Source organism: Uloborus diversus, chromosome 6 (genome assembly GCF_026930045.1).
Source record: "Uloborus diversus isolate 005 chromosome 6, Udiv.v.3.1, whole genome shotgun sequence".
NCBI classification, from domain to species: domain Eukaryota; kingdom Metazoa; phylum Arthropoda; class Arachnida; order Araneae; family Uloboridae; genus Uloborus; species Uloborus diversus.
Window position 1 is genome coordinate 2,337,429 of NC_072736.1, and position 25,727 is coordinate 2,363,155.

Below are 25,727 nucleotides of genomic sequence, written 5' to 3' on the forward strand. Positions count from 1 at the left end.
TCCATTATGCACTCTACCTGAAAAAGAAAATAAAACCTGTTTTTGAGCAGGCTGGCTAAGGAACTTCCGATAATTCGAACTACCGATTACTCGTAGGTTTTAGCCGGTCCCTTGGAGTTCGAGTTATCGAGAGTTCACTGTACTGATGAAACGAAAAAATAAATCACGCAAGAGTGACATTTTAAGCACTATAAAGCACATTCACCAATATTATTAGCTAAGGGGACGTCACTTAAAGAAGTGATTATCAACAGCCGATACGCGGTAAATTTTGGCAGATTTTTGAACGCTTGAGTTAAACGACTTTCCTTACTAAACGGGCTGATGTGTGCATCACATGATTTCCGTTTGCTCCAATTTAATATCATTTTCTCATTATTGGCAGTTTTAATGTAGTTCAATAGTTTACTCTCTAAATATCACCACCAGTGGCCAAATTGAAACCAGATTTAAAAAATAAATAAAAATAGCCAAATTTGTCGCCGAATTGGCGAAACAACTTGACAACCAAAAGACTGGCGATATATAGCCAAGTGACCGCCAAATTATGACCCCACTTGAGTATCCATCGAAATTAACAATGATTTCCTCCCAAAATGGGGCAAAAGACCTTCTTTGGAGCATCCGAATGCAACCAAAATGGGAGGTGCACAACTAGACCCCAAACTTTCTAGGACATTCCGTTCTTGAGTTATGCGACATACATACACACATACGCACATATGCGTACATACAGACGTCACGAGAAAACTCGTTGTAATTAACTCGGAGATCGTCAAAATGGGATATTTCGGGTGTCTGTACGTTCCCAGGCATATACCCACGTATGGTCGGGTTGAAAAATAAACTAAACATTCATTCGGGGGTGAGTAAAATGGAAATTAAGGCCGATTTTTGAGTGAAAATTTTCTTTGCGAATACAATACATCCTTTTTTGTAAAAGGAAGTAAAAATAATACGAGGGTCTATCCGAAAGTAAGGTTCCCATCAATTTTACAAATATACAGCACTGTCTATTCTCATTGAAAATTACATTGTTGGAAAGAAAAAAACGTTTCTCTATTTTTATACATAATCGCCATCTTTTTCTGTGCATTATTATCGATGGTGCCCTAACTTTTGTATTGAGTGTCACAGAAGTTCACCGCCAACCCGTTCAGGAAGTCTTTCACACTTTTTACTTCCTTTTACAAAAAAGGAAGTATTGTATTCGCGAAAAAATTTTTACTCAAAAATCAGCCTTAATTTCCATTTTTCTCACCCCCGAATGAATGTTGAGTTTTTTTTTTTCCACCCGACCACACGTGGATCCTAGGAACCTACAGACACCCGAAATATCCATTTTGACGACCCTCGAGTTTATTACGAATTTTATCGTGACGTCCGTATGTATGTGCGTATGTATCTCGTAAAACTCAAAAACGGTATATCCTAGAAAAGTTGACATTTGGTACGTAGACTCTTAGTGGGGCCTAGTTGTGCACCTTCCATTTTGGGTGCATTCGGATATTCCTAAGGGGTCTTTTGCCCCTTTTTTTGGGGGGGGGGGAAATCATCATTAATTTCGATGTGAACTCAAGTGGTTTTATAATTTGTCGGACACTTGGCGATATATCGCCAGTCTTTTGGTCGCCAACTTGGTGACAAATTTGGCATTTTTTTTAAATTCGGTTTCAATTTGGTCACTGTTGGTGATATTTAGAGAGTAAACAATTGAATGACATTAAAATTGCCAGTAATGGGGAAATGACATTAAATTGGAGTAAAAGGAAGTCATGTGATGCACACATCAGCTCGTTTTGACTGCGTCGTCGTTCCAGAAACGTTAGCCGTCAAAGTGTTCCTTAAACTTAGGAAACAAAAAGTAATCACTAGACTCGAGCTCCGGACTGCAATCAGGAACGGAGTGGTTTGTTGACTGTCATGTCCCACTCTGGCGGTGGAATTCTGTGACACTCGATACAGAAGTTAAGGCACCGTCAACAATAATGCACAGAAAAAGACGGCGATTATGCATAAAAAAAAAATTTAATTTGAATTTTGTCATCTTGATTTCAAATTATGTTTTTCGCAATCACGAGTGTGTGTGTGTTTATATGTAAGCGTGTGTTTGTGTGTGTGGGGGGGGGGTACGTGTGTGTGTAGGCATGTGTGTTTGTGTCTGTGTGCAGGCATGAGTGTTTGGGTAGTTGTGTGTATGTGTGTGTGTTTGTGTATGTGTGTAGGTGTATGTATGTGTGTGTAGGTGTATATATGTATATGAGTGTAGGTGCGTGTATGTATGCGCGTGTGTGTAGGACATGGATGCAACCTGAAGACGGCTTTCGCTATAGGAGCAGCATCGTGAGGAGCCAGCCAGTCCACGGTGATGGTGCGGAGGGTGGCGGTGGGAAAAATCAAAGGAACGTCAAAAACAGTCAAATGAAAGCAATAAGCAATCGTGATTGCTCAAAAAAAAAAAACGTTTTTTCTTTCCAACGATATAAATTTCAATGAGAATGCTGCGTATATGTAAAATTGATGGGAACCTTACCTTTGTATCGATCCTCGTAGTATAAATATCCTTTAAGACATTTTTGCGGCACTTTTGTGATTCCTTTTTATAGTTTTCAATGATTTTTATCAAGGACTTTTCTCTTATCATCTTTAACTTTAAATATTTTTCGACACAGTTTTGTAACCTTAAACATTTTTATTTATCTCTTTATTTATTTTTTTTTGTGTGTGTGTTTTTCTTCCTTTCTTAAAATAAAAAAAATAATAATTTGAATTCTGAAATTTTGAATTCAAATTATGCTTTTCGCAATCACGAGTTGAGACAGGACCCTACTCATCGGAGTTATTGATTCTAGAAACAGCTCCTGTCCCCCCAAGCTTGCCCCTCCTCCTGGGCGGTTACGTGTGTATAGTTGTGTGTGTAGGCGGGCGGGCGTGCGTTCATCTGTAGGCTTGTGTGTGTGCGTAGACCTGTGTGTATTCACGGAGGCGTGTGTGTATGTGTATGAGCGTGCGTGTGTGCAGGACATGGACACCACCGACCAGAAGAAGCATATTCCGGGGGACAGTGTTCAGTACCGGAAGAGCCTCGCCTGCAGAGGCCGATCGACGGTGGTGCTGCAGAGGGAGACGGAGGTTAAGGACAATCAAATAAGAACAATAAGCAATCGTGATTGCTCAAAAAAAAAAAAAAACAATAATAATTATAATAATAATTTGAATTCTGAAATTTTGAATTCAAATTATGTTTTTTGCAATCACGAGATGCGACACGACCCTAGTCATCGGAGTTATTGTTTCTAGAAACGGCTCCTGTCCCTCCTCCTGGGCGGTTACGTGTGTATAGTGGTGTGTAAAGGCGCGTGTGCGTGCGTGTGAATGCTTGTGTGTGTGCGTAGACTGGATGTATATGCGTAGGCATGTGTGTGAGTTTGTACGTGTGAGAGTGTGCATGTGTATGAGTTTGCGTAGGACATGGACATCACCGACCAGGAGCAGCGGATTCTAGGGGACAGTGCTCAGGATCAGAGGCCAGTGTGCGGTGGTGCAGCAGAGGCCTTTGGTCCAAGCTGAAAAAGGAACCAAACGCCAAGGACAGTGAAGTGAGAACAATAAACAATCTTGATTGCTCAAAAAAATGCCAAAAAGAACCTCCTTATACTGCGAATGTTTTCATAAGTTTTTTGTCCTTCACAAAAGTGTTTTATTTTCTTTAATTTCCTATTTTTACAAAAAAAAAAGTTCCTGCCTTTTCGTGAATTTTTGTTAGAAATTTTTTACCGGTTTACGGATGAGAAAAGGATGTAAAACACTGGCTCAGAGGGCATTTCAGCATCACTAGCAGTCAGTGGAAATACTGCTTGTCGGGATTTTATTCTGCCCTCGAACATTTTTGTAAAGAGGTTAAATATCTTGAAAAGTAATTATAGTAAAATAATAAGTATATTTACTATTTGAATTAAACTTCAAGCCTAAAAATCAGATCGTCGCTGGCGGTAGGTAAGCAAGCTAACTCTCTACAACATGTATTCAATTCACAAGCTAGTTAAATGAGAATAACTCCTGTCGTTACACACCCGGTGGATACGCTTTCAAGAAAGTTCCAACATATGTAGATTCAACTCGTATGCATAAAAGGAACCTGTACAGGCTGACATTATATGATAATATCACCAAAGGCATGTTCGGAACCCAAGTAGCACGCACGGTGGGGAGATGGTTGGCTAACGGTGGCCAACGTTAGAAATCGGCGGGGAATGGTGGGTTGGCAACGAACGATGAGCCAACGATGGCCCTATAGTTTCTGGGCATCGTTGGGCCAACCGTGAATATTTTCGATGGGCCATTGTTGGGAAATTGTTAGGCACTGTAGCAAACTTTTGTGTTAGAATTATTTAATTTATTTGATCGTTTTTTTTCGTACATACATTTGAAAGTAAACGCATTTGCTTATTCTTTCTTATATATTTAAAGTGAAAAGTATCACTGTAAACCGTGAACTGTAAAATTCTGAATTATGCAAATGTTCTGTACTTATAAGGTAAGGAAACTAGGTGTGTTTTTTTTTTTTAGAAGGTTATGCCGTTAACTTTTGTTAGCTACTAAGCTCGTAGCCATGAAATTCATGTTGTACATTATAACATCCTCAATAAAAGATTTGCTTTTAAATAAGTGTCTTCTGATCTCAACAGACAGAAATTGTTATTTAGTTATCATGGTGGATGTAAGTTATAAACGCTATTAGCGGTAATGTATTCTACACTTTGTCCCTTCGTTAGTAAATGGTTGGTTGGGTTAAGATTACCAAAGTGGACATTGCCTACCGCTGGCCAATTTATAAGCTCCACAGTTGACCAACCATCTCCCAACCGATTGTGCTACTAGGGAAAGTTTAGGAAGTCACTGACCTTTCTGTCCGATGAGACCCAAGGCGACGTAATGATGCGAGATGGCTGCGTAATGTTCGGTCTTGACGTGCATCAGACCTCCCCAGGAGCTTGGCACGCAGTCCTTAATAGCCGTAGAACTGAGGAGTTTGTGCAGCTGTTTGTACACCTCGGAAACCTGCGGCAGAAAGCGGAAAACATTGCAAACCCATGATGTCATATTTAACCCCTTCAGACCTGGTGTCCGGTATACCGGACATACACCTTAAACAGTTGCTAATCATTTAATAATTGATTAAATTACTTGATTTTTTTTGTAGTTGACTCTTTACATTCTGCTTATTATAATCTGAGAAATAATTTTTCGTTTTGGGATTGACAACACTGACATATAAGGATTGAGAGAGGCTCATTTTTCCAACCATGGATTCTCGTCTGAAAAGCGATGTTTTTTTCCTGATTTTTTTTTTTAAATATATAATTTTTAATTAATCGTTTTAAACGCTTATATTATGTTTCGTTATTGTTTAAACAACATTTTATAATGAAGTTTGTTTGGTATCTTATCGTTTTTTATATGAAATATTAATTTCAAAAATATAAGTCCGGAATATTGAACGTGCCCTATCTCTTTTAATTTTTCTCCTACAAACCTGAAATTTTGTTTATAAGGTACCCTTTAGCATAGTATACTGTGTACCAAATATAAACATTTTTGGTCAAGTATTTCATAATTCCGACTGAAGTGGTTAAGTCATGTGACTTGGGGTACTTGGATCAGCTTCTGATAAGCCAATGATTGGACCTGCTCTCTCCATTTTAATTCCTGCTCTAAGGGTCGAACTCCACAAACGTCTTATGCACTAATATTTGGCTAAAGGTGTGATGCGACCATATCGATGGTAGAGGGGCCTACTGCTTGAGATGTGGTCCGAACCACTAGGATATGGTGGGGAAAAGTGCCAAACCGATCAACAGCATCCCAACCCTGGATTGCAATCGAACTTAATTCGATAGCGCAGGAGCTTTACCTCCAGTGTCACTGCCACATTGATGTAGTATTAACTAGATACGAAACTAGAAACCGGTTCCATGGGCAACGAGCTCTTCAAGTACAGACGAGCAAATGTCCGAAAAGCGCATGCACGCAGCAACTTTTGCCGTAGCGCGATGGAATGCAAACAACGTTGCATCCACGTTGGGCTACGTTTTTGCCCGTTTATTTCAAATTTCGCGCGTTCAATGGTGGTCATTGGCTTTCACTACGAAGGTGTGCATCTAGTTGTACTACATCGACACACTGCCACTAGGTAGCTAATGTGTTTTATATGGAAGAAAAAATCGTTTGGCCATCTGAGGACGTTAAAGAATGGTTACAATTTGTAAGAAACTAGCTGCGTTGCCTGGCTTTGCCCGGTCTACAATGAAAAAAACTGTTGTGTCAAGTATATTCAATAACCAGGATTAAATGAAAAAAAAAAAAAAAAACCATCATCCAAATTTCCCCACCAAACAATGACGACAGATACTAAAATACTTTTAAGGAATTAAAACAAAATGAGAAATTAATTTAAAAGGTGTAACCGTGGAAACACAAAACAAAATAAGTTTAAGAATTGAAAATGAAAAAAATGGAAATATAAACAATGGATTCAAAAAGCGTTACCGTGGAAACGCAAAATAAAATGGTTAAAAACTTGAATAGAGAACAGATTTTTGAACTTCATTTAATTCGCTTGTAACTTTTTTTTCTAATGGAGATAGAGGGTTAAACTTTCGACCTTAGATCGAGTTAGATCTGGAATAAAAAAAAGCAGCTCTTTCCAATGGAGTCAAAACGAAAACTGTGGGACAATTCCTTCACTTTTTATTAATGGATTTAATGAAGAAAGTAGTGCCTAAATTTCAACTAAGCCTAAAAAAGTTCGAGCTGAAAACGCAAATAACTCCCGCCGTAATTACGTTAGAGCGTTGAAACAGATTACGTAGAACGCGGAAAATTCTACTCTTTCTAACGATGTATAATATTACAATGTGCAAGTAATTTTTCACCTCCATATTCAGAAATGTATGTGAAAATTGGGCCTAAGTTGGAATAAAAAAATAAACTATTCATCGAATTTTTTTCGAACTGGTCTGCAAACCTTTTCAGGACTTAAAGGAACGAACTGTGAAAATTTCAGCGCAATCGGCCGGGTAGTTCTCGAGTTTTGCGAGTTCAAACACATAGACGCTTTTTGGAGACTTCATTTTATTCTATGTAGAGATTATATGCTCCACGCGGTTACATTGCGTAACACTTGAAAGGGATCCCATGATTTAGAACTGGGATCTCCATAATTGCGTAATGGGGCTTTCTGCGGTTGCTTACTGAGCAGATGCATGAGAGCGCCTGAGTTCATATGGCTATAGACTGTCGTAAACGTATGACTGGCAAACCTCCTGAACGAATAGCTGGATAACTTTATGACATATCTTTTGACCGCTGTTCGGGAAAAAGGGCAAATTGACTGCCCATCATGTAAACTGTGTCAGTGAGTAGAAAAATAAATTAGTTGTGTGTTGTGAATTGTGTGTAAGTAATTCTCTCCTAAAAAATAAGTTGATTTATGGAAAATGTGAGAAAGAAGAAGTGAGGAAGATCCTCTTCACAATTGTAGTAAAAAAAGTTGGAATCCTTTTCATTTTTCTTTTCTTTCTTTACTTTTTTCTGTTATGTATAAGAATTTCTGTTAGGTGGCAGCGAAATGCAATTCAAAATTCAAATAAACTACAGGAGGCGCTATGCAATCTCTGGCCAGTGGCTGATGAAAGCGGTAAAATAAAGACCCAGCCACTTATATCTGCCCAAAGAAACATTTGTCTTGCCCGTACAATTTAAATATTTTGCCTCTTTGACTATTTTCTTAAATCACCGCTAGGTGCCAAATCCAGTTTCTAGAGCTATTAATTAAATAAGAAAATTAACAAAAAAAAAAGAAAAAGAAAAACATGGACGACATAGGGTGGCATGTAGGGGCATTTTTTTCCTTTGGCAATTTTGAAGGACGTTTCATCCATTAACAAAATAATTCGCTATTGGTAATATGCTACGAAAGAGAATGCGAAGATTTTTACCTGGGCAGCCTCTTGAGCAATATCCAAGCAGTGGGACAGGTTCCTTTTCTCGGAATCGGCGATGAGTTTCTCGAACAGACACTCTCTCGCTTGAGCCTGTCGGAAATATATTCATCATGTTCGCCAAAACACCATAATCATTACATGAGCATAATGCACAGATACACGTAGAGGAAAAAGTATAATGTTTGCATAACTGAAAAAAAACGAGCTGATGTGTGCATCACATGACTTCTTTTTACTCCAATTTAATGTCATTTCCCCATTATTGGCAATTTTAATGTGATTCAATTGTTTACTCTCTAAATATCACCAACAGTGGCTAAATCAAAACCAGATTTTTAAAAATAATCGCCAAATTTGTCGCCAAGTTGGCGACAAAACATCGCGACCAAAAGACTTGCCATATATTGCCAAGTGTCCTACAAATTATAACACCACTTAAGTTTACATCGAAATTAACAATGATTTCCGCCCTAAAAGGGGCAAAAAGTCATTTTAGTGACACCCGAATGCAACCAAAAGGGGAGGTGCACAACTAGACCCCACTAGGAGTCTACGTACCAAATTTCAACTTTCTAGGACATATCGTTCTTGAGTTATGCGACATATATACACACATACTCACGCGTACGTACATACAGACGTCACGAGAAAACTCGTTGTAATTAACTCGGGAAACGTCAAAATGGATATTTCGGGCGTCTATACGTTCTTAGATACATTTGTACGTGTGGTCGGGGCGAAAAATAAAACTCAACATTCATTTGGGTCTGAGCAAAATGGAAATTAAGGGCGATTTTTGAGTGAAGTTTTTTTCGCGAATACAATACTTCCTTTTTTTGTAAAAGGATGAAGTAAAAAAAAAAAAAAAAAAAAAGCTGAGAGGGGGGGGGGGGGAGCATGTATTTAAAAGAAAAAAACCGCCCTCAATTTGTTTTCCATACGAACCACGTTTGCAAACTGTTTAGTTTTTGTAGCATATTTAAGAGATAAGTCAGGCTTTGCTTTTTCCTTCTTCGAGCTTTTTTTCGAACTTGATAAACAGATTTGTAAGTAGGCAAGAAAGATTATTAGGCTATATGCATTCAACAAGGGCAAACTCTGAGTTCGCTTTTGTTGCACGCATAGCCTCATATCTCTTGAAATTTGTTATGTTGACTACTGTTTACAAAAAACATTTCAATGGTTCCTCTTAAATTACTTCAAAATCTTCTAATATTCGTTTACTTTTTGTTCTTAGAAAATAGCGAGGAGGAGGACGTAAAGAAAAATTGTATGACATAGTCTCTCCAAGAAGAACGAATGATGACACAAAAATTTTGCTTTTCACTATCTTATCCGTGAAACAAATTGCAGCCCACTGAATTTGTTTTAAGAGTTACGTACATTGTATTCTTTTAACCAAGCAACATCACTTCAATGGGGTTGTTTCTTTCAGTCAAAACTACTACTTTTTGTCACTGAAATTGATTTAAAAAAAAAAAAAAAAAAAAAAAAAAAAAAAAAACATGGACCCCCGAAAATACTTTCATTTTCCCAACAGCTATTTTTTAATTATTTTTTTTTAAATGTCCGATTTTGCAAACAAGGCGTGGTCTTTGATGACGCCACAAATGATGCACTTTGCCGCATCTTTCTACCGCGATTCCACATTATGATAATCAAGAAGCGAATTAAAATTGCGCTCTACGCTTGCTATCAACCCTATCGTTGCCAATACACTTGAGTAAAGATGCGAATTAAATACTACTTTGTTCTGTGAATGGCAGCACAGAATGGCATTTTCATCATTTGTGATGTCATCGGACAGAAACATAAACATTGAAAGCGCGCCGATTTAAGTAATGTTTTAAAAATATTAAACTTAAACGAATTATTTAAAAAATGGTCAGATCCTATGATTTTAAGCATGCTCTTTCAGAAAACGAGCTGATGTGTGCATCACATGACTTCCTTTTACTTCAATTTAATGTCATTTCCCCATTATTGGCAATTTTAACGTCATTCAATTGTTTGCTCTCTAAATATGCACTCAAGAATTACATAACTCAACAATGGCCAAATAGAAACCAAATTAAAAAAAAAAAATAAAAAAAAAATCGCCAAAATTTGTCGCCAAGTTGGCGACAAAACTGGCGATATATCGCCAAGTGTCCGACAAATTATAACATCACTTGAGTTTAAATCGAAATTAACAATGATTTCCCCCCCAAAAGGGGCAAAAGACCCCCTTAGGAACATCTGAATGCAACCAAAAGGGAAGATGCACAACTAGGCCCCTCTAGGAGTCTTCGTACCAAATTTCAACTTTCTAGGACATACCGTTTTCGAGTTATGCGAGATACATACACACATACGCACATACATACGTACATACAGACGTCACGAGAAAACTCGTTGTAATTAACTCGGGGGTCGTCAAAATGGATATTTCGGGTGTCTGTAGGTTCCTAGGCATATATCTACGTGTGGTCGGGTCGAAAAAAAAACTCAACATTCATTCGGGGGTGAGAAAAATGGAAATTAAGGCCGATTTTTGGGTGAAAATTTTTTCGCGAATACAATACTCCCTTTTTTGTAAAATGAAGTAAAATTCTTTTAAAATTTTGGAAACGACCCCATTGTTGCTTACCAACATGAGATGCGTGAGCATGTCGAGCACTTCCGGAGAAAGGTCCGTACTCGGGGGGTTGCTGAAATTCTGCTTCAGGTAGTGGAAGACACCGGCGCTGCGCAGGAAACTGTCCACTGCCGCATCCATGCCGTCGCTGCTCGTCCGGTCCTGAAAAGTAGAGAGAGAGCTTCATCATCAAAAGCCCTACCACCCGGTAGTACATCTCATAGAAAGCAATGTATCTGACTATCTGTCTATCATTGTATTTTTTATACTATTGAATGGTTTCAATGCGAGTTATTGTGTTTTTTTTTTTCTGGAGTCAAACAGTCCAATAATTGTTCTGCGTAAAATTTTTATTACTTGTGTAAAATTAATTTGTAAATATTACTGTTAATACATATTTGTGTTTGTACTCCATACTAAACCAATCAAAAAACACTGCGGACAGTGCCTTTGGCGCTCTTTAGTGTTGAATTTACTACTAACTCATATTGAACTATAGTCAAGATTTTCTTAATGTTTTGTTATGACGTTTGTAATTTGTGTTTTATAATTTGTAAGTTTTTTAACTTTATTTTATTTTGCTTACTGTTATGTATGTGTATTTTGTTTTGTTAATAAATCTTATCTTATCTGCGATAGTCAGATAGTCACCTCATAATAGGGAAGTTGCAACCTGTTAAATGTTCCCATTTTGACTATTGGATATTGTTAATGGACCCTTAAAACTAAAAAATTCACCATCGCCGAATTTTAAAACACTGTGATTGATTTTTGATGAATTTTTAAAAATCCACGCGCCAAAGTGCGCTCTTCTGAAACGGCACGAGCTTACGTCACAGGGCACTAATGGGCAGCCTTCCGCCGAAGATCCCTTGTTTTCGCTAGGGACATTTTGAGCGCGCTGATATTTTTATTTTTTAGAAATTCAATAATCCTTTTGAACGCAATATGGAGGCCGGATTCGTTAAAGCACAATCTAAATAATCTTCCTCAAGTAATATCAATGATGATATTCGAATATTTCCGAGAGGGATGAGAGGTTTAATGTTCCAGAGACGCGAGGAGTTAAACGCGATGAGGTAAGCCTTACGTTTAGTCTTCGAAGCCAACTGCACGTTCTTCGGCTTCTCCCGCGGCGGAACAGCGCATGACGTCACTTCCCGTGCCATTTGACGTCACAAGCGCTTGAACTTTAAAAATTAATTTAAAAAAAAACTACTTATCGTATCGCATTTTTTTTTTCACCTATGATGTTTATACATGTTACTCTATCATATAAAAATCTTAATATATAAAAATTTTCTGTGCGGACGTTTGTCACCATAAAGCTTTTAAACGGCTGGACCGATTTTGATCAAATTTTTTGTGTGTAATTAAGTTGTGGCAAGCATGGTTTCGAAGCGCGATGGATCGAATCGGAAACGTTTCTGTTAATTAATTAATTTAAACATTGGATGCTTATATATCCCAAATGATTAATATTTATTTTAACCTATTGCTGAGCGAGAACTGAAATAAATATTTAACCCGTTTCCAAAGGACAATAAGAAAGCCAGCTCTGCTTTTTGTAATAAAATTTCCTACACTGTGATAATGAGAGAGAGTGAAGTCTTCATTTCTTGAGAGCAACAATTTTAGGTCCAGTGATGTATTTCAAAGTAAAGTACTAGAAGAAATCGGGTTCACGCAAAACGCGTGTTTTTCGGCGTAGTTAAACCATGTCACCGGATCGGTGCTTTAGGTTTTCCTAACCAAATGATCGGAAAGTACCGTACATAACAACATTTGTTTCTCGGTTCAAATCCATCTGAGTTTTGGCACCAATGGCAAGAATACTTTAAAGATTATCAAACTAATCAGTACATTTTTAAAGGAAAACATGGTGGAATTTGAAGATGAAACAAATTTTCTTTTTGTCTAGATAAATTACATCAGGGTAGTTCTGTACACACAAGATCAGTGAAGTGGAAGATTTTTATCTTTGGTGGAAAGAACAAATTAGGCAAATATGTGAAGTTTTCGTTCAAAAGATGGGACCGCTAATCGGTCATCGTTCGAATCGCTCACAGATCGACTGGATTACAGGAACGTGGTGGCTTGGCGACATTGGCCATAACAATAGAGTTGCGTGATTATTTGTTTACTACTGTTAATGTAATTTGTTGTATTTTGTGTTCATTTGGTGAATTATTTTAAATTGCAAAGAATTGTTTTTTGGTTTTTAAAGAGTGTTTAGTCATCTTAGTTGAAGAACGTGTTTATTTTACATCTTAAAGGGGGGGGGGGGGTGATTTTCGCTAATTCAGGGAACTGTTTTTACATTTATCATTTTTTTTAAACGATATCCATATTGTTTTATTCTTTTTCATATGGGGGACGTTGCAGCGGGATTTCCCGTTTTTTTTTAGATGGGTAGTTAGCTTTTTATACTTAATATCTGAGGATAATTTTTATCCTTTGAGTATGTCTGAAGGAACAAACCATACAATCTATGAAGATCTTTCAAGTACGCGAGAAAAAATAGTTGATAAAACAACTGATCAGTGGGCACTAGACAAATCAAGTTATAATAAATATACGCATTCTGACACCAAGCGACTTAACATATTTTCTATTTACTTATTTTTTTCAACTTTTCAACTTACAAAGTTTGAACAGAACAACGTCTGTCGGGTCCTCTAGCATAATTGAAAAATCGAAAACTTCCCTATTGACACTGCAGCGCTGCCGTGTGCAGGTAAACGGCAGTATCTGCAGAAATGAGTTCTCGAGATATTTGAAGAAATGTGTGTTGATTCAATACTAACAGTAGGGAAATGTTTGAATGAGATGTTTTTTTCGTGCCCTTTTTTCAGCGGAAACTAAATAAGCAAGCTTGTACAATAAAGTTAACGTACAACAGATGACAAAAATGCAAAAAAAAAAAAAATGCAAAATGAAAAACTTGCAGTTACTGCCCTTTACCTGCCCATGGCAGAGCTGTGATAAAATCCCCCCATGATTGACAGTACAGCCAATAGTGCAGATTGTGACAAATTTTATACTTGCTGCGCTTTCTCCGGGAATTCCTCTTTGTTCAAGAGGGGAAAAACAGACTCTTGTGCAACAAATAAAAGTTTACACCAGATATTTCAACAGATAGAAGTTTAAGCTCTTACCAGGAAACTACACGACAGTGTAGTAATTAAAAAAAAATCAAATAAGTAGCCGTGTAAAAACTTGGAGACTGCTTGATTGGCTTTCGTCGTAAAACCGTCATCCATCTCCTTCATAGCTTTTTTGAAAGCTGTAATTATTGTTTCATTTAGAAACAAGATCTTTAGACATTATTCGAAGGGAAGAAGTTAAGAACATTCAAACGTGAAATCAGAACTTTTGAGGAACAAAATTTGTTCACATGCGTTGGATGTAGAAAAAAACATGGGTGGAGCTTTCGTGTCGGCTGGCCAATCAAGAGTCCCACAACTATTACTAAGTCCCTAGCTGGGTAAAGGTTGCTTATATGCGTCTCGGCAAAGCGAGATGTATAAAGATTAAATTCCAATGCAGGTTATAACATATCACTTTGAAGATGCTACAAAAGAATGTGTCGTCTTTTATATTCAACCTCAAGCGGTTACAAGGTGATTCTACATGGCAGAGATTGGAGGTTTCAAGCTGAATCAAAGTAATTAAATTATCTTGATCCCAGATGCAAAGCTGTCTCACACAGACTGGACGCTCAGGATTTCAAGTTTCAAGGCGTCTGCTCAAATTAATCGCTCAATTGGAGATCAAATGTTTAAAATCAGGTTCATTTATGATGGTTTAATTTTGCGATTTCTCAAAGGCATTGAACAACTTGAAATTCGAACTCTTTTTTTTGTGGACTAATCCTTCTGGTAGACAGGTGAAACACTGTGCATTCATTGTTTACAACTTTGCTTACCCTTGTACCTAGTTTTAAATACCGATGGTTAGCTGTGACATATTGAAGAAAACTCGAGTCAAATCGGGTTTTGTTGCAAAAATAAAATTTTCAGTATAAACTTACTTGCTTTGCGCCTATTTGGGTGTATAGGGCTGCTATGTTAAAAAGTACACTAGCTTTTTCGAATGCAATACTTTTCTGCATACTAGGAAGACCCGTCAAACTGTCGAACCTAAAAGAAAAAGGAAAAGTATTATTCACAAATTTAAAAAAAAAAAATCTTCTAACTTAACAGATATTAAAGAGGTTCCAATGACGCATTAATTTTGTTTCAAATAAAATTAAAACTTTTGCTAGATTAAAAATCGACTACTTTCATTAGCGACGCAAAACGCGGGACTTATTGAACCAATGACTTATTTTGTAAAATATCTTTTCAACTTTTTAGATTTGAATGCTATTATTTTTCCTGATGGGAGTGCAGAATTTATGCTTGACTACTTCGTCATAGTGGAAACAATAGGAGTTGAATATTTTGTTTCAATTACTTCTGGAAACTATAAATACGTGTAAATAAAATATTTTGTATAAAATTGAACAAGATTCTTGATTTCGTCACCTGCTAAAAGATCTTGGAATAACTGTTCAACATAATTTCATTAGATTGTAGTTAGAATAAGAGAATCGGGGATTACCATTCGAAATGGAGGCCCAGGTTTCTGTGGGAGGCAAAAAACCTTTTATCGATGAAGTACAGGAGGTTGTAATATTGGAAGAGCAACTTCACCCCAGAGGAATCACGGGAGGGGGTCCTGATGGCCTAAAAAGAAAAGAAGAAGCATGACACGACTAAATTGCTCGCAGCATGGTTGCCTGATGATTGGATGGTCCGTATTCAGTAATCACAAAAATCAATATATGAAGAGTTCTGAAATTTAGTAAATCAAGACCAAAGTTATAAAAAACATGTTCTGTGTGGATTGATATGTGTCCATTGTGTATTTTTGGAGCGATAACGAGTGAAGTTTCCGAAATTGATACTTACTACTATAGATACAGGATCAAAGTAAATCAATTTCGTATATTCTGAATTAAAAATGGAATTCCTAACTGAATTATTGTTATCGATTTTTAAATTAAAATCCCTATTTTAGTTAGTCTTAATAATAATAATAATAAAAAAAGTTGATCCCCTAAATCTCTTTGAGGGTTCAAGTTGCAATAAACTTTAACATTGCTTTTCTCAAATCTTGATCCACTTGAGCCATGAATGTTCCATATGTCAAGAGAAAAAAGTGAACAACCGTTTGAATTAACAAATACTTGCAACAAATTGTATTTTCTAACTTAAAAAAAAATCAATGCTATTATTTCCTGTATTGTCGTTGATCTGACATGATGAAAACATGCCATATGTGGTTGAAAATATTAATTTAATTTTTATTATAAGTTATGAAATTAATAATAAATAAATAAATAAATAAATATCTTTGCGCTAACAGTAAAATTAAAATCAACCACAGCGTTAAAAAAGCACAAATTTATTAAAAATGCAGATGTCTTTTTTCTGAGTTACTAGGCACCTTTTTACTTACTTTTGCGAAAAGGGAAGTATTGTATTCACGAAAAAATTTTCACTCAAAAATCGGCTTTAATTTCTATTTTGCTCACCCCCAAATGAATGTTGAGTTTTTTTTTTCGACCCGACCACACGTGGATATATGCCTAGGAACGTACAGACACCCGAAATATCCATTTTGACGATCCCCGAGTTAATTACAACGAGTTTTCTCGCGACGTCTGTATGTACGTGCGTATGTGTGTATGTACGTATGTGCGTATGTATCTCGCATAACTCAAAAACGGTATGTCCTAGAAAATTGACATTTGGTACGTAGACTCCTAGTGGGGATCTAGTTGTGCACCTTCCGTTTTGGTTGCATTCGGATGTTCCTAAGGGGGTCTTTTACACCTTTTTTGGGGGAAATCATTGTTAATTTCAATGCTAACTCAAGTGGTTTTATAATTTGTCAAACACTTGGCGATATATCGCCAAGCTTTTGGCCGCCAAGTTTTGTCACCAACTTGGCAAAAAAAATTGGCGATTTTTTTTTTAAATTTTTAAATCTGGTTTTAATTCGGCCAATGTTGGTGATATATAAAGAGTTAACCACTGAATCACTTTAAAATTACCATTAATGAGGAAATAAATCTGTTTAAAATGTTTTTTTTTGCTTCGGTTCACAAGAAACTAGGGGTGAAAATATTTAGTGTTTCCTTGCTTACTCCAAGGCGCTATTATCATTAAATTGGCGTAAAAGGAAGTCATGTGATGCACACACCAGCTCGTTTTTCAATGCAAAAAGATGTGAAGTTAGCTTATAAACATAAAAATCCGACAAGAAGCTTCTGTTCAGATGTCGTTAAACCATTGGGTTTTAATTGAAACGAGCTGATGTGTGCATCACATGACTTCCTTTTACTCCAATTTAAAGATAATAGTGCCTCGGAGTGAGCAAAAAAACACATTTAATACTTTCATTCCAAGTCTGTTGCGAACCGAAGCAAAGAAAACGTTTTATACAGATAAATTTTCTTAATATTCGCAGTTTTAATGTGATTCAATTGTTTACTCTCTAAATATCACCAACAGTGGCCAAACTGAAACCAAATTAAAAAAAAAAAAAGTCTCCAAATTTGTCGCCAAGTTGGTGACCAAAAGCTTGGCAATATATTGCCAAGTGTTTGCCAAATTATACCACCGCTTGAGTTTACATTGAAATTAACAATGATTTTACACCAAAAAGGTGTAAAATACCCCCTTTGGAACATCCGAATGCAACCAAAAGAGAAGGTGGACAACTAGACCCACCCCACTTGGAGTCTATGTGCCAAATTTCAACTTTCTAGGACATACCGTTCTTGAGTTATGTGAGATACATACACACATACACGCATCCGCACATACATACGTACATACGGACGTCACGAGAAAAACTCGTTGTAATTAACTCGGGGATCCTCAAAATGGATACTTCGGGTGTCTGTACGTTCTTAGGCATGTATCCAGGTGTGGTCTTGTTGGAAAAAAAATCAATATTTATTCGGGGGTGAGCAAAATGGAAATCAAGGCCGATTTTTGAGTGAAAATGTTTTCGCGAATACAATGCTTCCTTTTTGGTAAAAGGAAGTAAAAACAACAAATGATTTACAGTCAAATACTTCTAAAAAGTTGATAAATATGGTAAAAAATACCTTGCTGTTCAAATGTTAAAATTTATTCTTCAGAGAATAACGAGAAGTGAGCGTTCTCAGATTCTGAGTACAGAACAGATCTTGATCAGAACAGAACAGTAACGTTCGCAGATTTTTAAAAACAAATCGCTAAATTTGTCGCCCAGTTGGCGACAAAACTTGGCGACCAAAAGACTGGCGTTATATTGCCAAGTGCCCGCCAAATTATAACACCACGTGAGTTTACATCGAAATTAATAATTTCCCCCCAAAAAGGGGCTAAAGACCCCTTTAGAAACTCCCGAATGCAACCAAAAGGGGAGGTGCACAACTAGGAGTCTACGTACCAATTTTCAACTTTCTAGGACTTGCCGTTCTTGAGTTATGCGACATACATACGCACATACGTACATACAGACGTCACGAGAAAACTCGTTGTAATTAACTCGGGAATCGACAAAATGGATCAGAATATTCCAAGTTTGAGCTCATTTGTCATTTTATTGTGAATACGGTCTGTCTGCCGTAACTTCATTTCAATAATTTAAGAGAATATTTTAATCGATGTCGGTTGGCACCTAACTTGTCTTCCCATTGCCCACGGTGGCTCAGTAATTTGAAGTGTTTCGCAGCCGCCCTGGTCTGATTTCATTACTTTTTAAGCGAATCGATTTATCGGTCCGATCCATCCAGCAAATGATAATATAAATAAGTTTCTCTTTTCAGGTAGACCCAAGCACCGAAAAAAAATAATAATTTGAATTTTGACATCTTAAATTCAAATTATGTTTTTCGCAATCACGAGTGTGAGTGTGTATGTAGGCATGTGTGTTTATGTGTGTGTATGGGGAGGGGTGTTTGTGTGTAGGGGGTATGTGTATGTGTGTTTGTTTCTGTGTGCAGGTATGAGTGTGTGGGTAGTTGTGTGTATGAGTGTTTGTGTGCGGTGGAGAATGTGTATGTGTGTAGGCATATGTATTTGTGTCTGTGTGCAGGCATGAGTGTGATGAGTGTGTTGGTAGTTGTGTGTAGGCATGAGTGGAATGAGTGTGTGGGTAGTTGTGTGTAGGTGTGTGTGTATGTGTAGGTGTCTGTGTGTATGTGTAGGTTTCTGTATGTATGTGTGTGTGTTTGAGTGTGTATATGTGTTTGTGTGTGTGTATGTGTTTGTGTGTGTGTATGTGTTTGTGTATGTGTGTAGGTGTATGTATTTGTGTGTGTGTGTAGTTGTGTATGTAGGCGCGTGTGTGTAGCATATGGATGCAACCTGGAGACGGCTTTCGCTATAGGAGGAGCATCGTGAGGACCCGGTCGACGGTGACTCTGCGACGGTGGTGCTAGCGGGAAAATAAAATGACAGCACATCAAAACAGTCAAATGAAAGCAATAAGCAATCGTGATTGCTCAAAAAAAAAAAAAAAAAAAAAAAAAAACAAAAAAAAAAAAAAAAAAAAACTCGAAAATGCTACAGAGAGGGAAGTGTTCTTTTCCATTCCTGAAATACCCCTCCTGGAGGCCTCCCTTTCTTCCGCAGGAAGGTGCTCAACAGCACGTGAAGACGCATAAGAGCATTTGTCGCGCATGGCCGCCAACCGAAAGCATCCAGCAGAGCTTCACTTTCCTTTAAAGATATCTGGCACAAGGCAAGCAACATCGTTGGAAGTCTCGTGTCCGGCTATGAAGTACGTTATGGGATGCCTTGTGCAGTTACCACTTTCAATCGCTTTGCTGTTGAAGACAACGTCATCTGTACGTAAATCAGGTGTAGATTCAATCAGGGACCGATTTATAATACACCTGGGTGCCCCGGGGCACTGACAAATATGGTGCCCCCCCCCACACACAAAAATATGAAGGTAATTTTGATAGAAGGAAAACTAAAATCAATTCCTGATTTTCATATAAGAATTTTTTTTTACAATCGCAGATGGAGAAACTATGATGGTTAAGGTAAATCATAATGTGCTTTCTGCGTTCCTTTGTTTTCTTGCAGTAAATTCATCTATAATGTCCTTATAACCAAGTTTTGCGGTCAAACTTCCTTCTATTAATAATAGAGCTAATGAAGATAATTTACTATCAGTAATGAGAGTACGCAAAGGACACTTAGTTCTCTTCAATAGCGAAAATGATCGTTCTCCACTACAATTGGATATTGGCAAAGTCAAAAAGAATTTCAGGAAATGTATCTACATTTACAAAAGTATCCATTTACCAAGTTTATGGATTTTTTTTTACTTTTCGGTGACTGATCTTTCTTTCCCGATAATTGAAATGAAACTAATATGAATAAATTCATCAGGAAAGGATTCCTCCAAATCACAGGAGTAAGATTTTTAAAGATGTTTTGCACTTTCTCGAATATTTTGCTTGTCGCATTCAAACAAGCAAGAAAATTTCTTTAATATGCCATCATAGGCTGACATCCTGAATTTTTTTGTTTTGTAATCAAATTATCACTGATTACATAAAAGCAGGAAACCTTGAAACTTTGCTTAGAGTCTAATATGCCTTCTTCACATTGTCCATCATAAAACTGTTTTGGAGTTTTTTCTGTCATTTTGCATGTCTTTTTGCTCCAAAAAAAAAAAAAAAAAAAAATGATGACAGAAATTTGGTGCTCCCTTTCCTTTGGTGCCCCGGGCCCCGAATGCCCCACCGTAAATCAGTCCCTGGATTCAATGTATGTTGCGGTTATAGAGTATTACAAGTAGACTCGAAGATGATATCATCCTACATGTATGGAGAATGTAAAATTGAAACCAGGAGCAGATCCAATATCCGTTGCCATAATAGAATGTTCCAAGTAGGTTCGAAAATGATATCGCCCTACATGTATGGAGAATGTAAAATTCAAACCAGGTGTAGATCCAATATCCGTCGTGGTAATAGAATGTTCCAAGTAGGTTCGAAAATGATATCGCTCCACATGTACGGAGCTTGTAAAAATTCAAATCAGGTGCAGATCCAATATCCGTTGTTGTAATAGAGTATTACAAGTAGGTTCGAAAATGATACCGTCAAACATGTATGGAGTGTGTAAAAATTCAAATCAGGCATGCATTTTCCTCTCTTACAAACCCAATAAGTTAAAAAAATTAAAAAAAAAAAAACCGAAAATTTGAATGTTTGAGATCTTGAATTCAAATTATGCTTTTCGCAATCACGAGTGTGTGTGTGTGTAGGTGTGAATGGTGTGGCCCAAGCAACACGCACGGTGAAGAGATGGTTGACCAACGGCGGCTAATGGTACAAACCGGTAGGGGATGGAGGGTCGGCAATGAACGTTGAGAATGTTTTCTTACAGTTTCTGGGCATCTTTGGGCCAACCGTGAATATTTTCGATAGGCCATCGTTGGGAAATTGCTATGCAATGTAGCAGATCTTTGGCCCTTCGTTGGCAAATGGTTACGTAAGAGTTATCAAAGCGGACATGCCTACCGTTGGCCAACCATCTCCCAATCGATTGTGCTACTAGGGGTGTGTCTAGACGTGTGCATGTAGGCGTGTGCGTGTGTGTGTGTAGGATAGGGATGCAACCGCCCAGTAGGAGCGGATTCCGGTGGACAGTGCTGCTGGTGGAGACAGATCTCACTGGAGGAGCAGCTCTTGCTGGGGTCGGTCGACGGTGGTGCATGGAGGTAGGAGGAAGGCGGTCCAAAAATCAAAGGACGCGAACGTCATTCAACGGTAAAGTAAAAACTATCGCAATTTGTGATTGCTCAAAAAATAAAATAAATAATAATAATAATAATTTGAACTTTGACATCTTGAATTCAAATTGAGTTTTTCGCAATCACGAGTGTGTGTGTGTGTAAGCGTGCGTATTTGTGTTTGTGTGTATGGGGGGTGTATGTTTGTTTGTGTGTGGGGGTATGTGTATGTGTGTAGGCATGTGTGTTTGTGTGTGTGCGTGGGTAGTTGTGTGTATGTGTAGGTGTCTGTATGTACGCGCGTGTGTAGGTGTGTGTGTATGTGTAGGTGTCTGTATGTACGCGTGTGTGTAGGTGTCTGTATGTACGCGTATGTGTAGGTGTCTGTATGTACGCTTGTGTGTAGGTGTGTGTAGGTGTCTGTATGTACGCTTGTGTGTAGGTGTCTGTATGTATGCGTGTGTATAGGTGTGTGTGTGTAAGTGTAGGCAAGTAAGTGACGCAACCTGGAGACGGTTTTCGCGAGAGGAGCAGCATCGTGAGGCGGCCAGCCGACGGTGGTGCTGCAGAGGGAGGCGGGGGGAAAATAAAATCAAAGGACATCAAAACAGTCAAGTGAGAACAATAAGCAATCGTGATTGCTCAAAAAAAAGAAGTATTATATTGAAAATTTACCGACATTCCTCATGCCATATTAATTGCATTCAGTGATCTCCTCATTTCATAAACATTTTCGTGACTTCTATCCGTATACCTTGTAAAAACATTCGTCCACCATTATTACAACAAGTTGACACATTGCCATGTGTATATAAAGTGTTCTCATTAATTCATGCGTAAAATAAATTAAACAATGTTATTGTAGATGTAATGCTTGTAAAGCAAAGTCTTTATCGATGTATCGGTAGCAGGTACATGAATATTTTGCAGGGGCGTGCACAGGGGGGAGAAGAAGGGACACCTATTGGCCAGAGCTGACGGGGGCCCGAGTTTTTTGAAATGAGGGGTGAAATTTTAGTAGATTCGAAGGGATAAACAATATGGAGGGGCCCGTAAAAGTCATTTGTGACGAGTCCCGAAATTTCTGTGCACGCCCTGATATTTTGCTATATTTTCATTAATATGAAATTTAATACAATGCTTGAACAAATAACTTTTTTGAGATTTTTCAAGCACACTGTTAAAAATTAAGTTCATTATTATTTCATCAAGGCATTCATTAAATCTATAGTTGGGGCAAACCATAGACTAATAATAAGAGTAAACCGAGCTTTCCCAGACTTGCTGATGAAAAAATTGGTTCATGGATACATCATGTGACTGGTGGGAGGCTTGGCGAAAACTTTGGCAGCATGGTTGCTAGATGGCAGGATTATCTATAGTTTGGCACTCGACATGTATTTTAAGACGTAATGTGTTTTCATTATAATTTTTTTTCCAGGTGCAGAGATTGAACTGTTTTTCTTTTAGTTATGGATTATTTTGACATTAGTAATTAGTTTTTGATCACAGTTTTCGGTAACTTTTATTTTATTTGGAACTGCTACGTCAGCGTTGGCGTGAACGTAATGGCGTAAACGTTTTGCGTTAACGCAAAAATGTAATAATCGGAATCTTAAATTGAAATTGTAGGTAAAAATCTTACCGTTTGCCGGTTCTTTTTGAGCGCTTGCATCTTTAATTGCTTAGAGAGTTATTGAAATTGATTAAAGAAAATGCACAGTACTATGTAAACGAAAAACTCACTATCTTAACAAAATATTTCCAACTTAGAATAACAAATTTACAAATCGGACTCCATAAAAGATCATTCTTCCGAGTTCCATCAATTCTATTTATTTTATTTCTCGCGGGCGTTGATCGTCTGCTACGATCAACGCCCGCTGTTGCTAGGATATCCACCAGTCACATGGTTTGGTTTATGAGCACCAAAAGGGTTGCCATAGCTCAGTCTATTCTTATTATTAGTCTATGGGGCAAACCTCTCCTGGGCGAGTCGTAATGCTGTGATTCGGATCTGGGCTGCCTTTCCAATGTTGCCAGGTTAGGTTTGTCCCGTAGTAATAATTTATTTGCCAGCATGATATTGGTGATCAGTTTAACTAATTTTATACTGCTTCAAATACCGTTATATTAGTGATATGTTGAACCAATTTCGTGATCAGTTGTTGAACCATGTTTAAGGTTTTTACTTCCTTTTACAAAAAAGAAAGTACTGTATTCGCGATAAAATTTTCACCCAAAAATCGGCCTTAATTTCCATTTTGTTTACCCCCAAATTAATGTGGAGTTTTTTTTCAACCCGACCACACGTGGATACGTGCCTAGGAACGTACAGACACCCGAAATATCCATTTTGACGATCCCCGAGTTAATTACAACGAGTTTTCTCGTGACGTCTGTATGTACGTATGTATGTGCGTATGTATGTCGCATAACTCAAGAACGGAATGTCCTAGAAAATTGAAATATGGTACGTAGACTCCTAGTGGGGTCTAGTTGTGCACCTTCCTTTTTGGTTGCATTCGTATGCTCCAAAGGGGGTCTTTTGCTCCTTGAATCATTGTTAATTTCGATGTAAACTCACGTGGTGTTATAATTTGGTGGACACTTGGCGATATATCGCCAGTCTTTTGGTCGCCGAGTTTTGTCGGCAACTTGGTGAAAAATTTAAAAAAAAATTTATTTTTTGTATGTATGTATGTTTTAATTTGGCCATTGTGTGTGATATTTAGAGAGGAAACTAATGAATCATATTAAAACTGCCAATAATGAGAAAATGACATTAAATTGGAGTAAAAAGAAGTCATGTGATGCACACATCAGCTCGTTTTTCCAGCGAAACCGTTCAAGAAAAATATTGGGAGAGAGAAAGAAGAAGATATTGAATGAAATGCATTTACCTGTCGGATTTTATTGAGCTGTTGGATGGCGCTGTCGAATTTGGTGTCGTCTTCGCTGTAGTGCTCTAAGATGAAGTCCTGTCGAAGAAACATTATGAGATATTTAACCTGAGGCAGGGACGTACCGTTATCATAGCAAACAAAATAACAAGACCTCTAGTGCAGGAAGGGTGTAGCTGCACCGTTTGCCGGTTTTGGGCTTTGCATTGAAATAAATGAAGGAAAAAAACTCTTTCAGTATGTATAAGAACAAGATATCTCCAACTATTGTTCCGTAAGATATTTTTTTAAACAGAAGTTGTGGCAGGCTACGTTTCAAGAGAGAGTAATTGAAGACATTACCTATTTTGCTGTACAATTTTTAAGCTATGCATGTTAATAATGTCTCTTGACAATGATGTCACGTCTCATGAATGAAAAACCAAGAAAAACCGAATTAACGGAAAGAACGTCATATTTACTAGCTACCTAATTGGCGCATTAGAGGAGGTCGTCAACTGTCTGTGAGCTCTCATTGGCTGATGCGCGATTCTAAATGTATGTATGTACTACCCCGCACTTCGCCGCTCATAAAATTGAAAAGGAGTACAATGTACAAAGTTTGACTACAAAAAATGGACCAAAAAAAAAAAAAAGCGATCGCCCCCACCTCTCCTCCTTTCAATCCGTGACTGCCCCCCATAGCTCTTAGGAATTTCAAGACGACGCGATGCCAAGGAAACACGCCATGAACTTTGATTTTACATTATAATTTTTTTTTCAGTTCTTCTGTTATATCTCAAAAGCTATTAATTTCGAAGCAAAATCAAAGAGTAAAAAATTACTTTCGCGAAAGCGAGCGTTTTTATTTTTGCTGCAGCTTCAGTGTTTACATTCAAAGTTGATGAGTTTCTGAATAACAATTTCCCTTCACCTCCTTTTATTTTTCAGACTCCTGGGAAAGTCTTCGATACTTCTTTTTGAAAAAGAATAAAATAACGCCATTAGAACGATTTGATTTCTTGGAACTAGAGAACATTATTACGTGGGCGGATAGTAATCAGAAAAACCAGTAACGCTCTAATGTCGTTGATCTGCTGAAACATCCCGAGACCAGAGTACTACCCCCCCCCCCCCCCACCTTTTCTTTTTGATCCGCGACCAGTAGAGATTTGAAATTGATTTCGCCGATCAGAGACCGGCGAGTAGAATCCTCTAATTATGAGACGCCAACCGGTGGGTATTATTTTTATCGTGCCCGGCCCACATACATATTTCACGTCCCCGCCGCTTCAGTGAAAATCAGAAAAAAAACGATTAAAAAATTTTAATCAATCGTACTTTCTTCTTTGTATTTACAAAAAACATTCAGCATCGTGAGATATGGGAGACAAAAGAAACTCTACAAAGCAATTTCACGTCTTG

The 25,727-nt window shown here is 37.6% G+C and overlaps 1 protein-coding gene across 1 annotated transcript in view; it reads right to left on the bottom strand.

Annotated features, from left to right (window-relative positions):
* LOC129224146 (rhophilin-2-like) overlaps positions 1-25,727 on the bottom strand; it is a 59,737-nt gene that overhangs the window by 20,896 nt on the left and 13,114 nt on the right. The window contains exons 4-9 of the mRNA XM_054858561.1: positions 24,324-24,401; positions 15,229-15,353; positions 14,657-14,765; positions 10,636-10,785; positions 8,001-8,096; positions 4,905-5,061 (exon numbers count right to left, since the gene is read on the bottom strand). Of these exons, the coding sequence (XP_054714536.1) occupies positions 4,905-5,061; positions 8,001-8,096; positions 10,636-10,785; positions 14,657-14,765; positions 15,229-15,353; positions 24,324-24,401 (715 nt within the window). The remainder of the gene's footprint in view (positions 1-4,904; positions 5,062-8,000; positions 8,097-10,635; positions 10,786-14,656; positions 14,766-15,228; positions 15,354-24,323; positions 24,402-25,727) is intronic.